General features: G+C 39.4%; 1 protein-coding gene across 1 annotated transcript in view; it reads left to right on the forward strand.

Moving 5' to 3' along the window:
- Positions 1 to 10,164, forward strand: part of SPOPL (speckle type BTB/POZ protein like) — a 60,417-nt gene extending 50,253 nt beyond the window's left edge. The window contains exons 9-11 of the mRNA XM_084642982.1: positions 3,454 to 3,596; positions 3,698 to 3,751; positions 5,268 to 10,164. Coding sequence (XP_084499108.1) covers positions 3,454 to 3,596; positions 3,698 to 3,751; positions 5,268 to 5,412 — 342 coding nt within the window. The 3' untranslated portion in view covers positions 5,413 to 10,164. The remainder of the gene's footprint in view (positions 1 to 3,453; positions 3,597 to 3,697; positions 3,752 to 5,267) is intronic.
- The last annotated feature ends 14,723 nt before the right edge of the window (positions 10,165 to 24,887 follow it).

The following is a 24,887-nucleotide window of genomic DNA, read 5'->3' on the forward strand; positions in this document are numbered from 1 at the left end:
ACATTTTAAAAGGAGGGGCTGCGGTTTTTGTGTGGATGTGCAGCACACACCTCCCCCCACCCCACCACATGGCTGTTCTCTGGGATGATCCCTTTTAGTCAAGTGCAAACAACCCAGCAACAACGGGGTCCTTTTATTGTTCCCTTACAAAAATTCCCCTATTTCAACCAGGTGACCATGAATGATATCACTCTCCCGAGGCTAACACAGAAAGATAAAGACCGAATGTCGCTTGAATGCAACCAAAACCCAGGACCATTCGCTGCCATGCTTTGTGCTGCAGTGGTTCCAGACTACTTGCTACTGGCTTGGAGTGGTAAAGTGTCCTACCGTGGAGGACGAAAAAAAGCAGTCCTCCCAGGAAACCTTCTGCAAAGGCTTTCAGAGTACCTCCAGGAGAGCTTCATGGAGATGTCCCTGGAGGATTCCCGCTCCATCCCCAGACACGTTAACAGACTTTTCCAGTAGCTGTACTGGCCCCGAATGCATCCCAATTCTTCAGGGCAAATCAAACATTAAACAGCAAACATATTGCTTTTAAACCCTGTACTGAAGTTACAAATGTGCACTCACCTGAGCTGCCTTCTCCGGCTTCTGGACGGGGATCCCGCCTTGGGAGGGTATTGGCTCCAGGTGATGAAAAGGTCCTGGCTGCCGGGGAGAACAGATTCACCACTTGCCTGCTGCGCATTCTCCTCTTCCTCATCCACAAAATCCTCCTCCCTGTTGTGTGAGACTCCCCCCTTGCAGGTGTCCACGGACAGTGGTGGGGTAGTGCTAGGGTCTCCCTCCTAGAATGCCATGCAGCTGATCATAGAAGCGGCATGTATGTGGCTCTGACCCGGAGCGACCATTTGCCTCCTTTGTCTTTTGGTAGGCTTGCCTGAGCGCCTAAACTTTCACACGGCACTGCTGTGTGTCCCTGTTGTAGCCTCTCTCCACCATGCCTTGTGCGATTTTGGCATATATGTTAGCATTTCTCCTTTTTGATCGGAGTTTGGCCTGCACAGATTCTTCTCCCCATACAGCAGTCAGAACCAGTGTCTCCCTTTCGGTCCATGCTGAAGCTCATTTGTGATTCTGGGGGGACTGCATTGTCACCTGTGCTGCTGCGCTCTCCACGCTAACCAAATAGGAAATGAAATTCAAAATTTCCCGGGTCTTTTACTCTGTACCTGGCTAGTGCATTGGAGTTCAAAGTACTGTCCAGAGCAGTCACATTGGAGCACTCTGGGATAGCTTCCGGAGGCCAATACTGTCCAATTCCATCTGTACTACCCTAAATCTGACCCAGCAAGGTTGATTTTGGCTCTACTCTTCTCGCCAGGGAGGAGTACAGAAGTTGATTTTAAGAGCCGTTTAGGTCGACGGAACGGGCTTGGTTGTGTAGACGCATTCATTTTAAAATCGACCTAACATGGCTAAATTCGACCTAACCCCGTAGTGTAGACCAGAGCTTAGTTATCTTCTTCTAAGTGGGTATAAATAATTTAAAAGCCAGCCATATGTGAACTGTTAGCTTTGTTCCTTTCAAGGTGCATTACCTTAGACTTGTCTACATTTTATCTGATATCATGCCCAATAGTGTAGCTGTGTTACCAGGTCCTTCTCCAACTGTTTAGTTGACTTTGCATAGAGACTCCTACTAGGTTAGAGAAGCAGATTTTTTTTATGGAATCTGTACTGGTTTGTTTATTATAGTAACCTGAAATTATATTTTGAAGTAATTTTTCTGGTACTGAAGTAAGGTTTGTAGCTCCCATGATCAACCCTAGCACCTTCTTTAACATACACACAGCACTGATTTGCCCCTTCATGGCTAAATTTGTCAAAAACTTTATTCCTTCTGAACTATTGGATTAGTGCTATCCAGGCTTTGATGATGCAGTAGTTTAGTTCTCTCCTCATACTCTCTCTGACAGTGCCTCATCTTCAAGATCTCATTGAGTCTGAGACAGATGTAAAAGGCACTCAAGTGTGGAGAGAACTGGAGAAGTAGTGTTTCTGTATGAATGAAGACTTTTATCCAAGGCATGATTGCTAAATACAGAGAATGTAATAACTAGAAACTGCCAAAGGCTGCTTGCTCTGCCTTTCTCATGAATGAAAAATAATAGTCTGAAAAAGTAGTTCTGCAATGTTACAAAAGCAACTCTATTAAACTTCTGTCTTGTCTGCTAGGGATGGCTTTATCATAACTGGCTTTTACTTCTATAATCCAAATAGAAGCACCCTAGAAAACAGTACAACAATACATCTAAAATAAAATAAAGTGGTAGAGTTTTCCTTTGTGCAGATAAATATTAATATAAATAAAATGCAAATAAAAAGTAACAAATACATGTGGCAGCTTCGCTATTTTGTGCAGCGATTCTTTCTAAATTTGTCATGGAAACTTTGGAATTACTTTTACAAATGATGGATTCTAAAGTAAGTAACCACACAGAAAAAAGATCTGGGTGGTGGTATGTACAGCTTAATGAAAACCTGCTCAATGTTCAGCAGTGGTCAAAAAGCAAACTGTACGAAAGAGAATACACAAAATGATTCCTTTACATATCAATAGCATACCTTTACCTAGATTGCTGGGTTCACTTCTGGTCACCCTATCTCAATAATATAGCAGATATATGAGAGGTGCAGAGATGGGAAAACTAAATGATTTGAGGCATGGAAAAAATGCTGTATTATGTGACTCAAGTTTGGAATTCTTTAAATTAAGGACAAAGATTGTGATACTTTATTTACATAGTACCTATCAGTTTCTCCCTGAAAGAGTGGGTGATATTATAAAGGTATACAAAAAAAGCTTTCAATGGGGAAATTATTCACCCTTTTTCTTTGTACAAGAATTATTGAACATATATAATGAAATACAACAAATTTATAACTGACCAGGGTTTTTTGGGGACTCATGTATACCTTTGGAATTTACCTTCGATGGTATATTGTGGCAATAATAAGGTTAGGAGGAGTTTAAAAGAGTTATGTCTAATAATGCAATTATGGATGTTCTAGCTAGGGAATAAGCAAATCACTGGCAAGGGTTAGGAAGAACCTTCCCCTCCAGTGGAATTTTATATAATTTTCCTCTGAGGCTTCTTGCACTTTTATCTGAAATTTCTGAGACTGGACACTGTGAAATATTTTACTGGATTATTGAACCATTGGTCTGATCTGATATTGCAGTTCCTATAATCCTAATATTTAAATAATATTATTATTTATGGCTTCTCTTCAGCTTTTCTTCGTTGGGGGAGGGGGGAATAAATTAATTTTAAGGTAGCAGTTTTAATAAGTCTCTCCTGTGAGGAACACTAGTCAATCATCAGGAATGGTGCTAAGCACGTCACAGGAGTGGGGCAAATTGTGTTTTAGATTTGTTGTACTTTACAGATTACAGCAGAAAGAATAAGTGTGAAGAATGATTAGTATAGTTTTTTCTTTCATTAGTATGCACTGGAACGGCTGAAGGTCATGTGTGAGGAGGCACTCTGTAGTAACCTCTCAGTAGAAAACGTTGCTGACATTCTTATCCTCGCAGATTTGCACAGCGCAGAACAGTTGAAAGCACAAGCAATAGATTTTATTAACAGGCAAGTAATGTTCCTTTATTACACTTGAAATAATGCCTTAAATATCTGTACTTAAATATCCTTTCCTTCTAAATGTTTTTGTATAACTTCCCCTGTCATAGGTGCAGTGTTCTTAGACAACTTGGGTGTAAAGATGGGAAAAACTGGAATAGCAAGTAAGTAAAATGATTCACAAAGTTTAAAGTTACTTTTTCCTACACAAGAGTATATCCCAAATTACCCACTAACACAAGAGAGCAACACTCTGCTTTGACTTCCATGGGAGTAAAGACAAACCTGTTATAGTCTGTTTAGCAGTGGAAGGCATCCTTTGTAAATGTCAATGCCACCTTCATTCTCTCATGATTGAGACAGTTGCTGATTGCAAGTGAAGTAAAGCTGCTGCAACAGAAGCCTTGCTTTCTGGGGGATACTTCCCCACAGTTCTTCCCCCACTTTATTTTCCCTTCCACAAAGGGGAAGAGCTGAGGCTAGTCTGTCCTCTGCCAGAAGATGACAACAGCAGCCAGTCTGTCCTCTGCCAGAAGATGACAACAGCAGCCAACATTAGCTTTTACTTACTCACTTCAGTACAGTTTGCTGCTGCGGGGAGCAGTGAGAGAGCGGCAGCAAACTGTGCAAATGCATCTTTTCCTCCCTTTATATATAAACCTGCCAAGTTTCTCTTTGTGCCCATGAAGGCTGCAGCAAAGTAAGAGGCCCTACTCCAGAGCAGATGGAACAGAGAGCAACTACGGCTGGCTGGAACATAGATGTGGGGAGTGGGGCTACTATTTTGTATTATGACAATGTACAAAGGCTCCAGCCAGGATCAGGACTCTCTTGTATTAGACACTCTGCACATACACAGGCAGACAGAGTTCTCATTCTAATATGAAAGAAGAGGCAGCAAATAAGCGAGACAAGCAGGAAGGGGAGGTAGAAATAAGGTGACAAACATATTTCCAGTGCTGGGCATCCGTATAAGAATCTAGATAGATAAGATCACACAGTTAGCTAGGTTAGCTGGTACATAGTTTGACTGTTCCAAATCATTTTAACTTTTAAAAACAAAGATTTAAAAATCAGCTATCCTCTGCTGTTGTACAACCTAGCTCTCTGTGGTTGCCTGCTTTCCTGTAAGTGTTGTAACTGAAGTGCGTCTTGAGGAGAGAGTTGGCCTGGCCTGACAATTCTTGCGTTCTCCCAAAGTGTGCACAGGGGAGCTGGAACTTCTGAACAGTTTCTTAGGGTACCTTTCCTTCACTCACCTGCAACAAAAGGTTTTCATATCCATATGTCTCTCAGGATACAGCATGTACTGCCACAGTGTCAGTGAGCTCAGTAGTGAAGATTTATAACTGGCATATAAAATATGTTGATACTCTTCTTACAGACTGCCACACAATTAGTGTATAGTCTTGGCTGAAGGCATGGCATAGATCATTTCACTCTGGGGAAAATTTCAGCTACAGAACAATGCTAAATATATTTCTTCCAGTTAATCTGTAGTTTCACTAAAGTATAAGCGAATACAGTGTTGGTTACAAATAACATACAACTATACTCAAATACAATATTCCACATGTCAAATCATTCTAGGTATTTTCCGGCTTCAGCTTTTAGAGGATTCAGCATTATATGGACATAAATAATTTTAACTGTGATTATTCTTAAACCTTTTGTTTTCAGCCAAGCAACAGACATAATGGAAACAGCAGGCTGGAAGTCCATGATCCACTCTCATCCTCACTTAGTGGCAGAGGCCTTTCGAGCATTAGCATCTGCACAGTGTCCACAGTTTGGCATTCCACGCAAACGACTAAAGCAGTCATGAAATCTTCCATGAACTTTAGAGAGACTGAAATGACTCTACTCCTCCATGTCCAGAGGTGTTTTCACAAACCATAACAAGAATTTTCGTTATCCTTGTCCACAGAACAGAAGCTGAAAAAGCCTATTGTTTGCTTTTCAGTTGGATAATTTATGGTTTAATCCTCAGCTTTAAATTAGACTGATTGCTCTCTAATTCACTGAAAGGCCTTAAATTATCTTCAATGACTCTCTAGTCCATATAGTCTAATGTATCTTGATTTTTTTTTTTATTGTGCCTTGTCTTTCTGACTAGGCTATGCAGGATTGCACTAGCTCCATAATGCAGTAAAGCTGATAACTGAAGATTAACTTTTGAAAGGGATCTTCCATTATTTTCAAAAAAAAAAAAAAAAAATGAAGATTATAGTTTGGTTCTGTGCTAACTGGAAGGTTTCAACTAGACTCTCTTTAAAAGGACTTGAACTGGAGGCACATAATGTGCCCCCAATCCAAGTACAATACATAGGGAGAACCAGTTTACTTTCAGAGGATGCCAACAGGCTATTAATGGCAATATACTGCTTTGAACATAATTTATTTTTCATTGTGGGGGCAAATATGCAATGGTTTGGCCCAAAAATGTATTTTCAATATAGTTTGTAATGCCTATTGTGTGTATGTCAAAGCTGTCCAACGAACGTTAAAAAAGAAACACATAATAAACCTTTTGCCTGTGTTTCTTCATGGTCCATCACTAGTTTACATTTAATGGAGAATAGGGTGAGAGGTTAAAGATTTTTCTGTGAAGAAAGAATAGTATTGTATTTGAAGAAAAATTATTTATATCCCACATGTATGGTTACATAGAAAAGTAAAGGATGCATAGAATGACCAAATGTAAATTTAAGAAATGGGCCAAATGGATTCTGATTATGCACTTTTAATGCGTAACTTTTGTATGTTGTGTGGTACATATATATTTTGCTTTTGATGAATTAATGAGGTACCGGTAATTGTGGCGTAACTTTTTAAATACATTTTAAGATGCCCACAGCCACATGGGATTTAGTTTTCTTATTACGAACAAGAAAAGCATGTCTTTGAAGACTTAATTGAACGTGACTATTGTAAGCTCTCATGTTCTATGTTGAATATTTTCACATTTTTGAGAAAGGCATGTGAATGACGAAACAAAACTTTGGAAGAGGGTCTGTTCTCCACTCAACATGTGTGCACAATTTCCATTCATACCAGTGGAAGTAACGTATAGTAGGAAGAATAGGTACCTGAAATGTCAGATGGTATTTGCAAGCATAGACTTGCTTTTTCTAGCATTTCAGTTGTTGTACTAGCATTGTGGATGGTATTGAAATTCTGCATAATGTGAAAAGGATGAAACATTTGTAAAGTGCTTATCATGGGCCAGTTCTTTATTATATGAACTTTAGCTTTAATACCAACATTTTCAGTGTTTGATAGCTTTGTTTACAATTGCGGGGGAAATCTGCAGTAGTGCACATTCTAAATGTTTCCTGAGTTATAACATTGAATTTACTGTAAGGGTGGTAATATGCTATATTTTTTGTTTGGCAAGATTGCATTTAACAGTGGGAAATGAGAGGAGATCTCACTGTAATTTATAAACATATTAAGATAAAGACTTCAGTTTGCCTATAGACTTACATGAAAAATGAAATTTAAGATTTACCTTCTGAAAAGATATCTCCTTCCTAAGTTCTTTAAGATTTCTCAGAATTAATGCTAATGAAGTTTTAGGAGGGTAAAGTATATATGCTTTTATATTTTGTTACCAAGTAAACCTTTAGCATAGACCAAGCAGAAATAAGTGCCCAGTCCAGTTTTTAAAAAACAAACCTCCAAATGCTTGCACACACTGTGTTTGAACTAAATCTTAATGTGGCTTAAATATAAAATCTTCTTAGACAAGTATCTGAACGGTACAGGGGGCATCTTACCTGACTCTATTTATGGAGCAATTTACCTTTTTTTTATTTAAATATTCATCTAAATTAAGATTTTGTAAGCATTCTTCATAATAGGGTTTATAAGGATCCTTGTTCCCTCCAAAATAGTGACATTTTTGCTGCAGTGCGTATTACAAATTAGAACTAATATATTCGTACTCATCATGAACAAGCTCACTGTTGAAACTTGCAGCTCTAATATACAAAGTGACTTGAATATTTAATACTGTAATTATGATTGTCCAGTTCAGCTTGTTCTAAATTACATACAGCTATCATACATACAGCTATCTAATGCGAAGCTTAAGGATTTTGTTCTGAAGATTTTTTTAAAAAGCTTAATGGCACACTTTGTACCAAAAAATGTCAAACACTGTGCTGTAAGTATATCTACATTTGTAGAAATATCCATTTTTCCAGTAAGGCAGTGCACACCATGTACAGTAATGGAAAATCACAACAATTGATCTGCTTGTATTTGATTTATTATGTATAATTTTAAGTTTGTCAGCTCTTAAGAAAAAGGTAAAACAATTGCTGTATTCTTCAGTGTGCACTAATTATTCACCTTCTCATTCTTGGTTGAACCACATGCAGTGTTCTCACCCAAATAAATAGCTGGTCAGAACAATTTTCTCCTTTAGATTCAGCCCCTTGTTTTTATTCCCCACATCTTAAGTGTGTGTCCTTTAAAAACACAATGACCAGTTTTAAGTTCAGCAGATGTAAAACTCTCTCTAGTATAAAAGTACAGTTTTTCCGGGCCAGTATACAGAAATCCTGAAAATTTAGTCTGTTTAAAGGATTTGGAGCACAAAATGTAACTGTGTCTTGTTTTTGCTTTCTAACACTAGTCTCTTAAATATACAATAGCTACCACTTTCAAACTTTTTTAGGGAGAACCCTGCGTGTGTGTGTGTATCTGCGATTTTGTGTGGTGCTTTTTTTTTTTTTAAATGACTTTCTAAAAATAAGCACTCAGTTCACTGTTGGAATGATGGTAGAGCTGATTACATCACTTTTCCATTTGGACCTTTTCTGGGGAGGTGCTTTGAATGAAGTTTTAAAAAAATCCTTGTTTTATAGTCCATTTACTGCATTCTGAAGTATGAACACAGCGTGCCTTTTCTAGTATACCTTTGCAATGAATACAAGATTAATAGGATATTAAATCTTTTAAAAAGGTATTTTACAAGCTCTTAAGGAGAATGCTGTTTGGTACAAAAATAACTAGAGTTGAGTAGATACAAGTTATGGAATACTGATTTGAACTCCACCATGTTTTGCTTGGTTCTTATTTGGTTCTTAAATTCAGATTACTGTCTGGATAATAAATATTAAAACTTTTAACAAGGTTTACAGACTTGTGTATTAGATAATGGTCTCCTGCAAAAATATAATACTGGTTGTATGATTACAGACTGATTTTTTTGTTTTGTTTTGTTTGTAATTTCTTAAATGTGGAAATTGCAAACACAAAGGAAGGTTTAAGTTATCTAGGGTGATTTGGGTCTTACACTTCAAGTATTTGATTCTCATAGTGATTTAAATATTTAGAGTGAAACTCACCACTGTGTTTAGGGACAGTGTAAGGCTTACGTACCACCTACCCTCATAGAATAATCCACCCTCATGGAATAAGACTACTGTTATAGAAGATACTAGCGTGCAAGCTGAGATACAACTAATGGCTATCAAAACTAACGTTAAAAATCTAGTTTGCCCAAATTAAATATTCTTAATTTTAATTTACACTAAAATTCACTATTAAGTTTTCTCTCAAATGGCATTAATCTCACGGTAGGTGTGTAGTTTATAGTCTATTTTAATTAGTCTCGCAACTTGGCTTTTGTTTGCAGTAAATGGACTTAGTTTGGAAGGGGAATTCATTTTTTTAAGTGTCTGCATTGGTAGACTTCATCATTCTCTGTAACCTAGCTAATCCTGGTTTTTGAGACTTCAAAAAAGAAGGCTTAACATAAATGAGTCCTATTTTAGAAATGAAACAAATGAAATGATTTAGACCTGTTTTGAAGTGGAAATGATTAAGAGAATTCAGATATGTGAACACTTGCATCAAACCATCCAGCATTTTTATCAGCTGATGTTAATGGTGAAATACTTTTTGTATCTTGTTGCTGAAAATATTTTTTGCATTTCAGCACATCAAGTTACAATAAAGTTGTTACTTATACAGAATTCTTCTGTGCCAGTTGTATTTTCTTTTGGATTTGGAACTCACTGTAGTTACCAATGCTTCTTCTCTTGAGATAAGAGTATTTTAATGACATATATACATAAGACGATTAAGAAATTTAAAATGGTGTAGAATGTTGTTGGTGGCTTTTCCAGTAGAGAGCATATTGCAAACTTGTTCCACAACCTTCACTGGCTTTTGATTAGTCTTCAGGCTGGTGTTTAAATGTTTTGACCTATAAAACTCTAAATATTTTGATACCTGCCTACCTGAGAGACCAACTTCTCCCCATGCAATACCTCCAAAGTGGTGATCATTGGGTGAGGTATCCAAGCTAAAATCCTTTGGTTTAAAAATGAGGGGGTAGTGGAGGCTCTATAAAATACCCTTGTGTGTCTTCCATTTCCACCACAGAACCAAGACCTTAAAAGAATAGTACGAGACTCATTGAAAGCCTAAGAAAATTAATGAGTGGACATAGATATATGAGGGGCAGATGTGCTGGTGACATCATTAACGTTTGTTTCAAGAAAATGTTTGGTTTTAACCTGTATTGATAGCTTGTTTATTTAATGTATTGTAGATATTTTGTATCCTGTTTTTTTTTTTTAATATTTGCAAAAATGCATACAACTATTTGGATTGCTGATTTAAAGAAAATAAATCACATTGGATCTGGAGGAAAACATAAAACTTTTTAAAAAAGATAAACTTTCAGAAATGGACACTATTGAGCTAAGTTACTACATCAATTAACAAGGACCAAAAGGTAATCTAGTAAACCAGTGTAACAAAAAGAAAGATCCTGTGTAGCAATGCCTAGGCAACTTAAAATACATCTGTTTTCCTGACACCAGTCAGCACCGAATGCCCTTTTTACCCCCTTTGCTTATGACTAGGGTCTTAAGCAGTTACCTCACTCTGGAGTCAACCTAGTGAGCTCAATTAACTTCCTTCTTTCTGAGGTCCATGCCAACAGTTAATAACAATGTCCCCACCCAGTTAACTTCAAAGCAACCCTTATTGATCTGGCACAGAAAACAAACGTACCATGAAATTTAGCTTATACTATGCAGGTCATTACAAAAAAATTCTTTAACTAGGCAGTACATTTTAGTTGATAAAGAAAACTTTCTTCTGGTTAAGTCGTCTGACTGCCTGCTTGAGACGTACTGTATTTTTATCAAGGAGCACCTTATAAGTCATCTTTCCTTCTGTGGAGATGAGGCATTTACTTTGTCATCTCACAATAATTCCTTGCTTTGTGCAGCTTACTAGATTTAAATTTAGCATTGAGACAAAATTGTTTTCTTCTTGTTCTAAAGTCTAGTGAGTCACTTCCTGTTTCATATTGGGAAACTGATGGGCATCTAAGAAAGCTTTTCCTCACCGAATACTTTAGGTCATAAATATTCTACAGTAAAGATATAACAGGATCTTATCTCTGTGCAAGTCTCATTAGCAACATTTATTGTCTTCAGCAACTTTTGGGGAACAGTTTACTTGTTTCAACATGTTTATTTCAACTTTATAATTTCAGAGAAAAAATAGAGTAGCAAATCTTGATGGGGCTGGTAGGATAAGTCATGGAAATAAGACACTTTCCCTACTACACAGAATGCCAAGCGTGCAACAGTCTAGACAATTGGCTAGATATGGGAAGTGGCAGTATATTTTGATGCTACTCCCTTGGATTTTATAACTTGCTCTTGTAGTTGTTTAATAGCCATGATAACCTACACTGGTTTTAGAAGCTTAATTTAACTATCTAAAATGTTGATTTGTTTTTAGATTGTAATGTAACTTATTGTAGCCTTTATTTTAAACCAAGTATACAGTGCACTCGGTTATGCTCTTTATTGAAAACATTTAATTTTGAGGTTTTCTATCTGTCAGTCTGAACTTCCATTACAAAGGATGGAGTTGTTTGCAGTGCATGTCACAAGGTTATTGGACAATTAAATTCCAATACAAATATTACTGGATGAGTTTATTTCTAACAGATTGTATTAAAGATAAAACTGACTGTGCATCATGCAGAAATGACTTTATATTTAAAATTATGATCGTGCAGGAATTGAGGAGACTGCTCAAATTGTACCAGATTTTTTTAGACTGCTTATCTTGCTGTAGGCTCTTTTGTAATTTTCCACTGTCTACCCTGAGTAGCTTATTTTATTGTTGCATCATCTATTTTGAAGATTCATTCTTCTGCTAGAGAAAGCTGGAAGAAATACAAGCACAGAAATGGAATAAAGCAGTTCAGATCTATTGTGCAAGGGACTTCCTTTTCTACTGCTACCACAAAAGACAGATTCTGCTGACGATATTCCTGAGTGTTCTGGAAAAGAGGGGATGGCATTGCAACTACAGGCAAACAAGTTATCTCAATCCAATATTTTAAATTGACAGGTTTATGTGAAGCCATGTTTTCAGTTATGCACAATTAAGGTTGCCAGTTTTGGTTGGACATATTCTGGAGGTTTTCTCACATGACAATCTTTAATTAAAGATTAATTTTTAATTCCTGGATACTCCAGGACAATCCTGGAGGGTTGACAACCCAATGCACAATGTACCACTGAATTTTTCATTGTTTAAATATTATAAATGACAGATAAGTGACTTTGCAATTTGGAACTCCTGGGAGGGAAAAACAAGACTGCAAAATTTCTGTTTTGGCAAGACTTTATACAAAGAGTAGAAAGGCTTTTTGGTTTTGAGTCAGTACTAAAGTATTCCACTGCAGATTAGGTTAGTATCCTTCAAAATACATTCTAAATCCTGTGGAGTAAAGAGAATTTACCTTGCTTTGAAAGATTCTATTCCAAAATAAGGTATAGGGGCCTGACACTGGTATTTGTTTTGGATTCTGGCTAGACTTTTGGAACACAGTGAAACAAACTATTTTTATGTAGCTAATTTTTATTGCAATAAACTATGAATTGTAATATGGCACCAACTGATCAGAATGGTGGCAGTCAATTAAGTCAGTGGCAGTTTAAGTATGTTACTACTCTTTCTTCCTACTGACTCTGCAGAGTCCACACTCATACAAGTGTGGGAGCTGGATTCTGTTATGCATTGTGAATCAACAAAATTGTTAGATTGCTCTAACAGAATTTACTTATTACTAGTGATGAAGAACAAGCCAAAAAAACAGCTTGACTTTTAATTTGCTGTCCCAGCAGTTAGAACATTTTGTGGAAGTCCTTGAAAGACACACACACTTTTTATGGCCTTGATCCTGCAAAAACATATGCACGTGCTTAACTTTATGCACCGAGAGCAGCCCCAGGGAAGTTAATATGACTACTCACAGTTCATAAAGTTAAGCAAATATGTAACTCTGGAGAATATGGACCTAGGCCATTTTTAGTCCTTCTTCAAAGGGTAACTATAGTGTAAGATGAGTTTAAAATTCTCAGTTATTTTGCCGTCTGACATGACGACATCATTGTTCAGTTATTTTTAAATTTCAATTGTTGAATAATTTTTAGGCTCACAAAAACACATTGTTGATAGTTCTGTCTAGACTGTAATGGGATAGACAGATACTGTGCAAGTTCCCTTGCAAAATCTTTCATCCTGATATATCTAAAAACTTTCCCAAGGTCACATAGTAAGTCGGTGGCAGCACTGGGAGTAGCACCCATATGTCCCAATGCAGCACCTTGTGGCCTGGAACTTGAAGTTCTTTCCTTGTGTGTATTTACATATATGAATATTGTGTAACTTCATTGCTAAATGTTTTTGCAATACCGTATCACTCCATGTAGCTAACTGATTACTAATAACAGCTAAAAGCACATTTTAGAAGTATTTGCGAAGACTGGTGTGTTTAAGATGTCTTGACAACTAAAAGTTTTTGGGAGCCAGGATATTTTGACCTTTTTCCCAAGTAAATCATTTTGACTTTTAAAATGGTAACTCTGAAAGCTTTAAGGTTAATTTGTATGTATTAGGTGCACATAATTTTCCAACCCAGTTCAGTTATATTTATCGGACCTTGAAATTCAAAAACAAATTACCTGCTACTGAAGCATGCAATTTAAGTGCCTGCCCACAGCAGGCAACAAGAACTAGTCTTTAGCATCATTGTGCCACCACCACCCTACCACTACCAAATTTAAGACCTGAGTGATGTTTCCAGACACACCATGCAATGCGTTGTAGAAAGTAAGATGTACATTAATTGTTGCTAATCTCATGCTGCTATGTTGTCTGTATGTCTTCGCACACAAAATAAAAGCCTGAAGGAAATAACCTGTGAGGAAAGATGGAAAGTACTGAGGCTCAATTCTCTCCTGTCTTTGGCCTGCTATGGATTATGCTGGCTCAAACTGGCCCTTAGAACCAGGATAGCCAACCATGAGAGTATCACCCAAGTGTAGGGGGGCCTTTTTCAGTGGCATATGCCTGGAGTAGTGGCTCCTCTTATTCCTTTGCCTACAACTGGCATAAGGGCCCACAGCTGGGAGAAAGAGGGAACATGACCCTGACTGCCATAACTGCTCCTGGAGGTTCATTGACAACTAGTGTAATTTAGAATAGCCATCTCGTGAGTTGTGTTGTGCGTTTCTTGGCTGAAGCTGGTGATCTGCACGTAAATGTGTGTAGAGCTTGGCTAAGCTATCATGAGGATAGGGAGAAGATACAAATGCCAGAAAAGTGTGTGGTGTGGGGGGAAAAGGGGGAAGAGCTTTGGGTGGTACAAGCATGTGAAGTAGGAGAATTGGAATGAAAGTCCAAAATTAAATTCTAGGCTCAACGTAAACAAGTCTGTGAATTAGGCTGTGAAGGGATAGTATAGAATAGATCTAAAAATTCTACTCTCCCCTCCTGCAAGTCCTCTACTATAGAAAAGCTTTCATAACATCACCTTTACCCTTACACTATAGGAGGAGTAATGGATGAGACTCCCATCAGATCAGTCACCAATCCTTTATTATTGTTCAATAAGAGAGTCAGATCCCATGTCAGGAAATAAGTATGCTGCCTTTGCAGATTACAGCCCCTGCCAATTCAGGCAAAAGTCTGAGACCACAGCTCTAAAAGACCATTAATGATACTTGGAACAGTTTAAAGTGCCCAATGAGCTTCTTCGGGGATTATGTCCTTGGGTTCTATTTAGGTGGTGTTGTGTAATATTTGCTGACCTGGCTAAGTGGCCGTTTTAATTGGTGGTGCTGATTTTGAAGTCCTATATTGAGAAGCTATCAGAACTGTTTTAATTATATGCAGGAGCAGGCTTGTAAACTAATTTTTTATTGTAATTTTAAATATTGAAGTGATGTTATCCAAATTCTCCTTAGCTGTTTGAGTAAATGGTATTTGAAAGGTGCTGCATATTCACAGACCTCTCTATTCAAGGTGAATTGGTGTAGGGTGTAGATACAGAGCAACATAAATGCTTTGTTATGGACCTTATGGGCCAATTATTCCACTTGCATATGTGGCATATTTATATGATGTCACCTTCCAAGTCAATTGTAACAATACAGGATACTTCATCTAGCAAACTCGTTAAGTTAACGAATATGCAGTGTTTGTAGCAGTGTTGGTCCCAGGATATTAGAGAGGCAAAGTGGATGAGGCAATATCTTTTATTGGACCAACTTCTGTTGGTGAGCAAGAGCTTGTCTCTCTCACCAATAAAGGTATCACTCCCCTTGTCCCTCAAAGCTCCGGAAGAGTGAGGATCACACCTAATTAACAGAGAGGCTTGTAAAGCATTGTCTTTAAGAAACTTAATCTTGTTATATTGCCCATTAAATAGAAAATGTACCATGCCAGATCTAGTTAACTTCAAAGCAAATTATAAGGAGAGCTAAATGGTACACCCATTTAGGGGGTGGGAAACAAAATGTTTAAACCAATAATGCCGGAGTAGCAGACATCTACTTTTGACAAGCTGACAGAACAAGAGAATTGAAACTTGATGAATCTTAATGCGTTCTGTCACGTACTTCAATTTTCTCAAATTATTTCTCCAATTACTTCTAGTCTTTGTGAAGGAATGACTAATGATAATTAATACATTCTTATCATTTGCATATTCAGGCTCCAGTATTTCTGAAAAAATGCAGATTTGTTGTGAGGACAAGCCAAGTATTTTCTTGGGAGATCAAAACACTTTAAATGCACTGCTGCAGTATATTTTCAAATGAACAGGAATCTAGTAGTTAGATTAGAATGAGTTTAACCTATTTTTTCCTGGGAAATAGATTGCGTATAGGCATGGACCCATTTGTGTTTTTGGTGGGGGTTTTTTGGTCTGTAAAGCATCTGTTGTCTCTTGGGTGCTGCCCTTTACTTTGTTTGGGCAGAGGGGAAGGGCTCTCTCTACCAACTTGGCCATTTAGTGCACCCACAAGAGGAAGGCTAAATTTAGTGTTCAAAAATAGTTTGTTCAAGATTCAGAAGAAAACTGTCCACATAAGTTACAGAAAAGTCCATACGAGTGCAAGCTTCTTTATGTTGGCTCTGACAGTGTGCCTCAACTGTGACTCTGAAGGGCCACCTTTTAGGAGTGGGTAGTACAGCTGGGCAGAAATGATTTTCCTGTCCTGCATCAGGACAAAACCAAGACTGTATGAAGTTTGTGAAAAACCAGAGCCAGACAGATCCCAGAATACCCAACAGCCCGGTGGTTAGGGCACTCACCTAGGATATGGGAGACCTTGGTTTGAGACCCTGCTCCAGTGAATATTTAAGTGCAATGGGTCCAACAGGAGATGTTGAAAGACACTGCTCTCCCTCTCTCCCACCCCCCCCCCAACCCCCCCCGCCATCCCAGAACAGCCAACACTTTCGTGGTTAGGATTTTTATCCTGCATGTGGAAGATCCAAGTTCAAGTTCCGGGTCTGAATGAGGCAGAGCTTCAGTTTTATATGCCCCCTAGAATAACCAGGTGGGATAGCACTCTCTCCATACGGTTTTGACCAGAGTCTATCTTGGACCTGGGAAACCTTTCTTAGCAAAAGGTTTTGTTGAAACTGGTAACTTCCTAGAAAAAAAGTTTCCTTTTGACAAATCTGAATTTTCTTATTAAAAGATAGTTGTTAAAAAATTCCCACTAGATCTGGTGAAGTAGTCTGGTTTGTGTGTCTACTCAATCTTGCCATCTCTACTGATATGGTCATCAAGAGAGCCTTTTCTGATACGGACACGTATACTTGCAGCTGAACTAAACTGAGACAAAAAACCACAATCTGTTAAAGCCTGTAGCAAAAAGATCAGGAAGGCAACATTAAAGCTGGGACTGAGTAATGGACGAAATTAAAATGAGATTCAACTTACTTAATATTTGGCAGAATGGCTCACTGAAATGGATTCAATGGAAGGGAGATACTTCAATTCCAATAATGCAGGAAAAATGCCAAGAGGAGATAATGAACAACACAAGATGAAAGTTTGCAAAAAAGACAATGCAATTCAATGAGACATGGAGGCATCACACCAAAGTCTGAGGAGGTGACATTCCCTCTGATTCAGCTCTCGACTTAGGCAAGTCTGTCAGTCTTTTCCAGACCACGTCAGTATCAAAATGTTGTTGCCTTGGGCATGGGGGAGCAGGAGGAATAGCAGGATTCAGATAAGGGTGACAAAACTCTGTGGCAGACCCCTGCCGGCGAATGGACAGAGAGGAAGTATTTTGTCCCTGCTAAACGGTTTGAATACTTTTATTGACACCCGCCACCAAACTCTTTAGTGATGGCGGCAGCGGCGAACAAACAAGAACATCAAGGGCACCAAGGTCCATCACCTAAAGCCCAAGATGTGAAGAAGCTGAACCTCTTCATGAGAAAAGTCTATTCTAACGGGGGGCTCCAGCTTTGGATTTCAAACCACCAGGTGATTCTTAGCCCTGCAGGAATTGATAAACCACAATCACTATCATTTCACAGTCCTCCCCTTCAGCCTGTCAGCAGCACCTCAGGTGTTCACCAAGTGCATGGCAGCTATGTCCGCTTTCATATGGAAGCACCAATGAGGGTGTTTCCATACCTCAACGACTGGCTGATCAAGGGCCGCTCCAAAACACAAGTGGAGGCGCATGTAAGCCTGATAAGAGCAACTTTTGATGACCTTGGCCTTCTACTAAATGTGTAGAAATCAACCCTGTCCCCCATTCAGCGGATAGAGTTCATAGGGGCAGTGTTGGACTCAAAACAGGTGAGAGCATTTTTACCAGAGTCACGGTTTCAGACCTTTTATGATACCATAAAAGATCTCCTATGATTCCCTACCACCACAGTGAGGAATTGCCTGAAGCTCCTCGGCCAAATGGCTGCCTGTACTTATGTAGTGCAGCATACCAGACTGAGGCTCCAGCCCCTTCAGGTGTGGCTAGCCTCAGTGTATCGACCAAACCGGGACAGTCTAGACAAGGTAGTCACTCGTTCCCAGCCAGCTCTCGAATCTCTCCTATGGTGGCTCAACTCACAAGCCATGCATGCGGGGATTCCCTTCTCCAGACCTCAACATTCTCTTTCCCTAGTCAGAAATGCGTCAGTGATGGGATGAGGCGCACATCTGGGGGAGCTCAGGGCCTCTGGTCCCAAGCAGAGCTCTTACATCACATCAATGTCAGGGAGCTGAGGGCATGTCCAGACGTTCTACGATATGGCAAAAATACCTGTCCCTGCGCTGACAGCGCACTCCATTCGGTTGCAGGCATCTTCAGTGACATTCCTGGCCCAAGGTCTGACCCAGGAAATTTTCTGGGCTGTGATGTGGTCCCCAATCCACACTTGTACCTCACCCTACACCATTACCCAGCAGGCAAGAGATGATGCAACCTTTGGCAGAGCGGTGCTCCAATTAGCAAACCCATGAGCTCTGACCCCGCCTCAGAGTTCCTGCTTGGGAGCCACCTGATTGGAATTGACATGAGCAAGCACTCAAAGAAGAAAAAACGGTTACCTACCTTTCATACCTGTTCTTCGAGATGTCTTGCTCATGTCCATTCCAAGACCTACCCCCTCCCAACCCCTTTGTTGGAGTAATGCCGGCAAGAAGGAACTGAAGTGGCGGTGGGTTGGCAGGGTCCTATGTATGGCACCATGGAGGCGTGACTCCAGGGGGCGTCAGAGCCGACCCGACCCGACAGGTACTGTTGGGGAAAAACCTTCTGGCTACTTTTCACGCAGCACGCACACACCTAATTGGAATGGACATGAGCAACACATCTCAAAGAACAACAGTTACAAAATGTAGATAACTGTATTTTCCCAGAAATGTTTGTACTCTTTCACAGTGCCCAGACATTGGGACTTGCTAGCTCCTTTTTGCTGGAAGCTCACCAGAGAGAGACCCTAGCTCACTAGGAAGTTAAATGATGGTAAAGCCAAAAACTTACCAGTTGGTCTTAGCTAATATTTACGGTGCTGTGACATGAACACAGGAGAAAAACAGGGCTAACAAGATGCCATATATCAGTGCAGCAAATGGATCGTTATTATTTTTATCACTTTTTCAGTAGTTAACAATAAGCTGGGAAACTACAGAACGTCAGGAAGTTGTAAAGGGAATCCTTATTGCTTACATAATCTATATATAGCAATAAAGAACCTCTGGCACAACCCTGGAGGAAAAGGGTGCAAAAAGACCAGTAATCCTAGTAAAAACAGGACCAGGAAGTCACAGTGTAGAAGATCTAAACTTGATGACATTGGCCCAGATTCTTGTGGGTGGTGCCATACCATCATTCGGGTCTGGCTGTAAAGCTGTCATAAGTAGTTTTGGGAGGATCACTGCAGTGCAGAGGGGCTTCTCCAGAGGCTCCTTTGCTTCACTTTTCCTGCTGCCTGCATAGGGAGCAGAATTGCAGCTCCAGTATTCCCTGTCAATCACCTAGGTTTGTTCAGGGCTGGTGAAACAGGCCATTCTTGTGCCTGAGGAGTAGGTTCTGTCTATAGCTGGCCCAGCATCTGGGTAGTGCGAAAGTGAGCTTCGTGTGAGAGGAAGAATGGTCCAGTGGATAGGACACTACCCTGGGACTTGGGAGATCTGGTATCAGAAACCAAGGCCTGCAGGTAAGCCTGGGACTAACTAACTCAGTCTCCAGACAGACTAATGAATGCACATGAGCTACAGCAGAACCACCTGATTCGCCAACACACCTGTTCGGCTGAAGGAAGTCAGCAGGGGTGCTCTTAAGCCCAGCAGCAGGCCCTGGCTGCTCAATGCTTATGCCAGCCCCCATGATCACTCCTGTGCTTGACTTGTGCTCAATCCTACTCCAGCCTTGTTCCTGCTTCTGGGCATGCTCCCCTTCTCAATTCCTGAATCTGGCTTTGACCCTCGACTCTGACTGCTTGTTCCTGACCCCATCTCCAACATTATCTTCAGACCCCCATGTCCTGGTTGCTGGCACCTTGGTTCAATTTCCTGCTCCACCACAGACTTCCTGTGTGACTTTGCGCAAGTCACTGTGTCTCGGTTCCCATCCGTAAAATGGGGATAATAGTAATCCCCTACCTCATGGGGTGTTGTGAGGTGATATACACTAAAGCTCGTGAAACACTTTGATATTATGGTATTGAGGATCACATAAGCACCTAGGTGAAATATTTATCTCTTTTTGCATCCAACCCCCATCCCTTGGTATGTGCACCTCTGCATAGCCAAGGATCTGGCCTCCAGACTGAAGTAGAGATGACTGATCTCTTAGCTGCACTGGAGGAGGTGAGTGGACTGGAAGAGGCTCTACTGCTAAAAGGTAAAAGGTGACGTGGGAATGGGCAGGAGGTTGAGAGTCTGTGACCACCATTATGAGAGCTCAGGAAATTTGCAAAAATCACGAAGACTTGTGAAAGAATCATGTATCCAAATTTAGCCTCTCTGCTCCTAGAATTTCTACCAGCAGATTTCAATGTATTCATTCATTTTCAATTTTTGTTAATTTTTCAGCTAATTTATCTCTGCAAGTGTTCGCATTACAGTTCTGTTGATCGTTTGGTTGGTCAATTAAGTCACATGCTATAGTTTCAGTGCTCTGAACGGGTGAGTGTACAACTACTTCCATGAATGCTTTGTGCAATTTTTTTTAAAGGCTAAAATTTGCTTTCTAAAAACATTTATGCAGGGGGAATATTTGTTCATATGGATGTTTGGGGAGACACAAAGAGGGGGTGAATGTGAATAAGTCGAATGTGCTGTTGGGATTTTCAAAGTAGACTAAAGGAGTTACCTGTCCATATTCCATGAAAAGGCAACTGAAACTAAGTGCCTAATTCCTTACGGTACTTTGAAAATCACAGCCTGAGTGAACTCAAAGAAAATCTGGTAATATTTTCCCGTCTTCCATTATTGTAGCTCTCCATTTGAGTGACTTACATTTCTAGAAGCCGAAGTGCTGATATTGAATGCCTTGTTCTTTCTAGAATTCCCTTTGCTAGTCCATTCTTGTCTCACGTTTTGAAGCCTATACTTTGGAAACTTTTGGTGTTAAGAGCCATTTAAAATATGGTTGGGGTAAATATATTCTTTGTAGTCCTGAATGGCAGAGTTACTGTGAGAATTAAAAGCATAGCTTCAGCTAAGTTAACCATGAAATACAAAGCTTGATATTACTGTTCTAGACCACTGTCCACTGGCTGTTAGGTTATATTTTGGGTGTTTAGGAAAGAAATGAAGAGGTAATATTGATTCATCCTGATGACTGTTCCATTTAGGAATTGGTGCTAGCTTAAATGTCATGTACTGCTTCTTAAGAATTGTAAAGGTAGTGCTGTGAAAACTGGTGGATCAATCAGCTGTTTAAGATAGCCCGCTTGGGATAAGATCAAGTGTGAGTCCAAGCCAGTTGCCTGTATTGTGTAAATTAGAGGAAAAATAATTATCTTTGCATTCTGATTCCTTTTAGGACATAGACTGTCTTATCTTTAAGTTGGTGCTATCAGCAAAACGGTGACATTCCCCCTTTACTTGTTTGCAGAGTTCTCACTAATCTCGTCCTCCTGGTGCTGCTTCATAAAAGTGTATAAAGAGGTAAATCTTAGTGCACGCAAGTTATCTTTAAAATATAATTCTTCTTTTTTAATGGAATTTAACAAAGAAGAAAGCAAACTTTTCCTGAGATGAACCGATTTTTCCCTCTCAATTGACTCATTAAAGAATAAAAATAATTTGTTCAGATCTGTGGCAGCTCATTAACTTAACGTTCAATGCCATTTGAAGTCAGGCTTCAAATACGTGAAATACGTTGATGATCTAGTCATATACAGTATGCCTGCCACAGAAGCATCATCACAGTTGGCACTGGTTAGCATCCTTGTTGGCATTTTACAAGCCAAAAACTATGAATGGTCACAAAGACTGAATCACTTTTCACTCTTCGGGGGTAGGGGAGCTTAATTTACACTAATAAGATAAGGGGGAAATTGTATTTCTGCAGCTTTTGCACTGTGCCTGTTGAGTAGAAGAATGGACTTCAGTCTCCAGAACTGTCATGGTGGCACCTTTCACCAATGGTAAAACACTGGCTTACAATTTAAAAAAGCTGTAAGATAAACCATTCTGGTGTGCACCAGGAGGAAAAGATTTGTGTAAAAAGTCATTAAAGTTCTAGTTTAGCCTACTGTTGGCTTGTGCGCCAATATTGAGTTAATGTCTCTGAATTATGCCGTATGCAAAGCAAGAATTGAATGAATGGATGTTCCTATGGCTGTGTAATAGAATTGAGAGACAGAATCCTAGAACTGGAAGGGACCTCAAAACGTCATCTAGTCCAGTCCCCTGCACTCACAGCTGGACTAAGTATTATCTAGACCATCCCTGACAGGGGTTTGTCCAACCTACTCTTAAAAATCACCAATGATGGAGGTTCCACAACCTCCCTAGGCAATTTATTCCAGTGCTTAACCACTCTGGCAGTTAAGAAGTTTTTCCTAATGTCCAACCTAAACTGCCCTTGCTGCAATTTTAAGCCCATTGTTTCTTGTCTTATCCTCGGAGATTAAGAACAATTTTTCTCCCTCCTCCTTGTAACAACCTTTTATGTACTTGAAAACGGTTATGTCCCCTCTCAGTCTTCTCTTCTCCAGACTAAACAAACCCAATTTTTTCAATCTTCTCTCATCTGTCATGTTTTCCAGAACTTTAATGATTTTTGTTGCTCTTCTCTGGACTTTCTCCAATTTGTCCACATCTTTCCTGAAATGTGGTGCCCAGAACTGGACACAGTACTCCAGTTGAGGCCTAATCAGCACGGAGTACAGCGGATGAATTAAATCTCATGTCTTGCTTACAACACTCCTGCTAATACATCCCAGAATGATGTTTGCTTTTTTTGCAACAGCGTTACACTGTTCACTCGTATTTAGCTTGTGATCCACTATGACCCCCAGATCCCTTTCCGCAGTACTCCTTCCTAGGCAGTCATTTCCCATTTTGTATGTGTGCAACTGATTGTTCCTAAGTGGAGTACTTTGCATTTGTCCTTATTGAATTTCATCCTATTTACTTCAGATCATTTCTCCAGTTTGTCCAGATCATTTTGAATTTTAATCCTATCCTCCAAAGCACTTGCAACCCCTCCCAGCTTGGTATTGTCTGCAAACTTTATAAGTGTACTCTCTATGCCATTATCTAAATCATTGATGGAAGATACTGAACAGAACCAGACCCAGAACGGATTCCTGCAGGACCCCTCTCGCTATGCCTTTCCAGCATGACTGTGAACCACTGATGATTACTCTCTGGGAACGATTTTCCAACCAGTTATGCACCCACCTAATAGTAGCGCCATCTAGGTTGTATTTCCCTAGTTTGTTCTATAAGAAGGTCATGCGAGACAATATCAAAAGCCTTACTAAAGTCAAGATATACCACATCTACCACTTCTCCCCCCATCTACAAGGCTTGTTACCCTGTCAGAGAAAGCTGTCCGGTTGGTTTGACGTGATTTGTTCTTGACAAATCCATGCTGACTGTTACTTATCACCTCATTATCTTCTAGGTGTTTGTAAATTGATTTCTTAATTTGCTCCATTATCCTTCCGGGTACAGAAGTTAAGCTGACTGGTCTGTAATTCCCCGGGTTGTCCTTATTTCCCTTTTTATAGATAGGCACGATATTTGCCCTTTTCCAGTCCTTCTGGAATGTCTCCCGTCTTCCATGACTTTTTGAAGGTAATCGCTAATAGCTCAGATATCTCTTCAGTCAGCTCCTTGAGTATTTTAGGATGCATTTAATCAGGCCCTGGTGATTTGAAGATATCTAACTTGCCTAAGTAATTTTTGACTTGTTCTTTCCCTATTTTAGACTCTGATCCTACCTTATTTTCACTGTCGTCCACTATTTTAGATGTCCAATCACCACAAACCTTGGTGAAAACCGAAATAAAGAAGTCATTAAGCACCTCTGACATTTCCACATTTTCTGTTATTGTCTTTCACCCCTCATTGAATAACAGGCCTACTCTGTCCTTGGTCTGTTTTAATTCTGATATTAATTTGCATGTGGCTGTGTACATATTTCTTTTGAGGGCAAAAAAAGCCAAAGGGTAGAGAGTAGACACCAACAACATAGTCACAGGTTTGTCATTTTGTTTAGCACATTGTACAAACAGCTTCCATTGTGCCTTGGCAAATGTAAATCACTGAATTGGACAACTGAGTAGTAATCATGCACATAAATGTGATATGAGAGAACGAGCGTATAGCTGTTCTTCTCTGGGCTTGGATTGGGAGTAGGAGTACCCTTAGGAGGATCAGAAGGATGCATTTAGTGGTGAGTCCTGGATAGGAATAGCAATTTATCTTTGGACTTGAGACAGGTAATGTATACCTGTTGTTGTAATGTAAATCCAGCCCTTTGGATCCCTGGAATGGGATTTGAAAAAATATACACATGCATCTGTAATGTTAAAAATGACAGTGGCCACAGCCGTTTAAGCAACATGCTTATTTCAATCAATGAAAAACAACAGATGCTATTTGAAGGAGAGCTAGCTCAATATATTTAGTTTTTTCTTTAGATGTACTGCTATACATGAATTTAATTTAAACTTTATACATTCTGTCACTTTTTGAAAGCTATAGATCCCATCCATATTGGGCTATTGGACTTCACTTAACATCATTAAAGAAACGGATGAGATTTTCATTTCTTAAATATTGCAGTAATACACTATTCAAAGTATCTTTGGAAGTGAGGAAATTTCCAAGAATCAATCAGGCAGAGGGGATTTCTTTTATGGAAAAGTGAATATGTACAAAGTAAAGAAAAACCAGCTCGTACAGCAGATCTTAAACTTCCAGGTTGTATCTGTTGGAGTGCCATTCATAACACCTAAGTCACATAA

The sequence above is a fragment of the Lepidochelys olivacea genome (genome assembly GCF_965140295.1).
Source record: "Lepidochelys olivacea isolate rLepOli2 genome assembly, chromosome: 11".
Classification (NCBI taxonomy): Eukaryota; Metazoa; Chordata; order Testudines; family Cheloniidae; genus Lepidochelys; species Lepidochelys olivacea.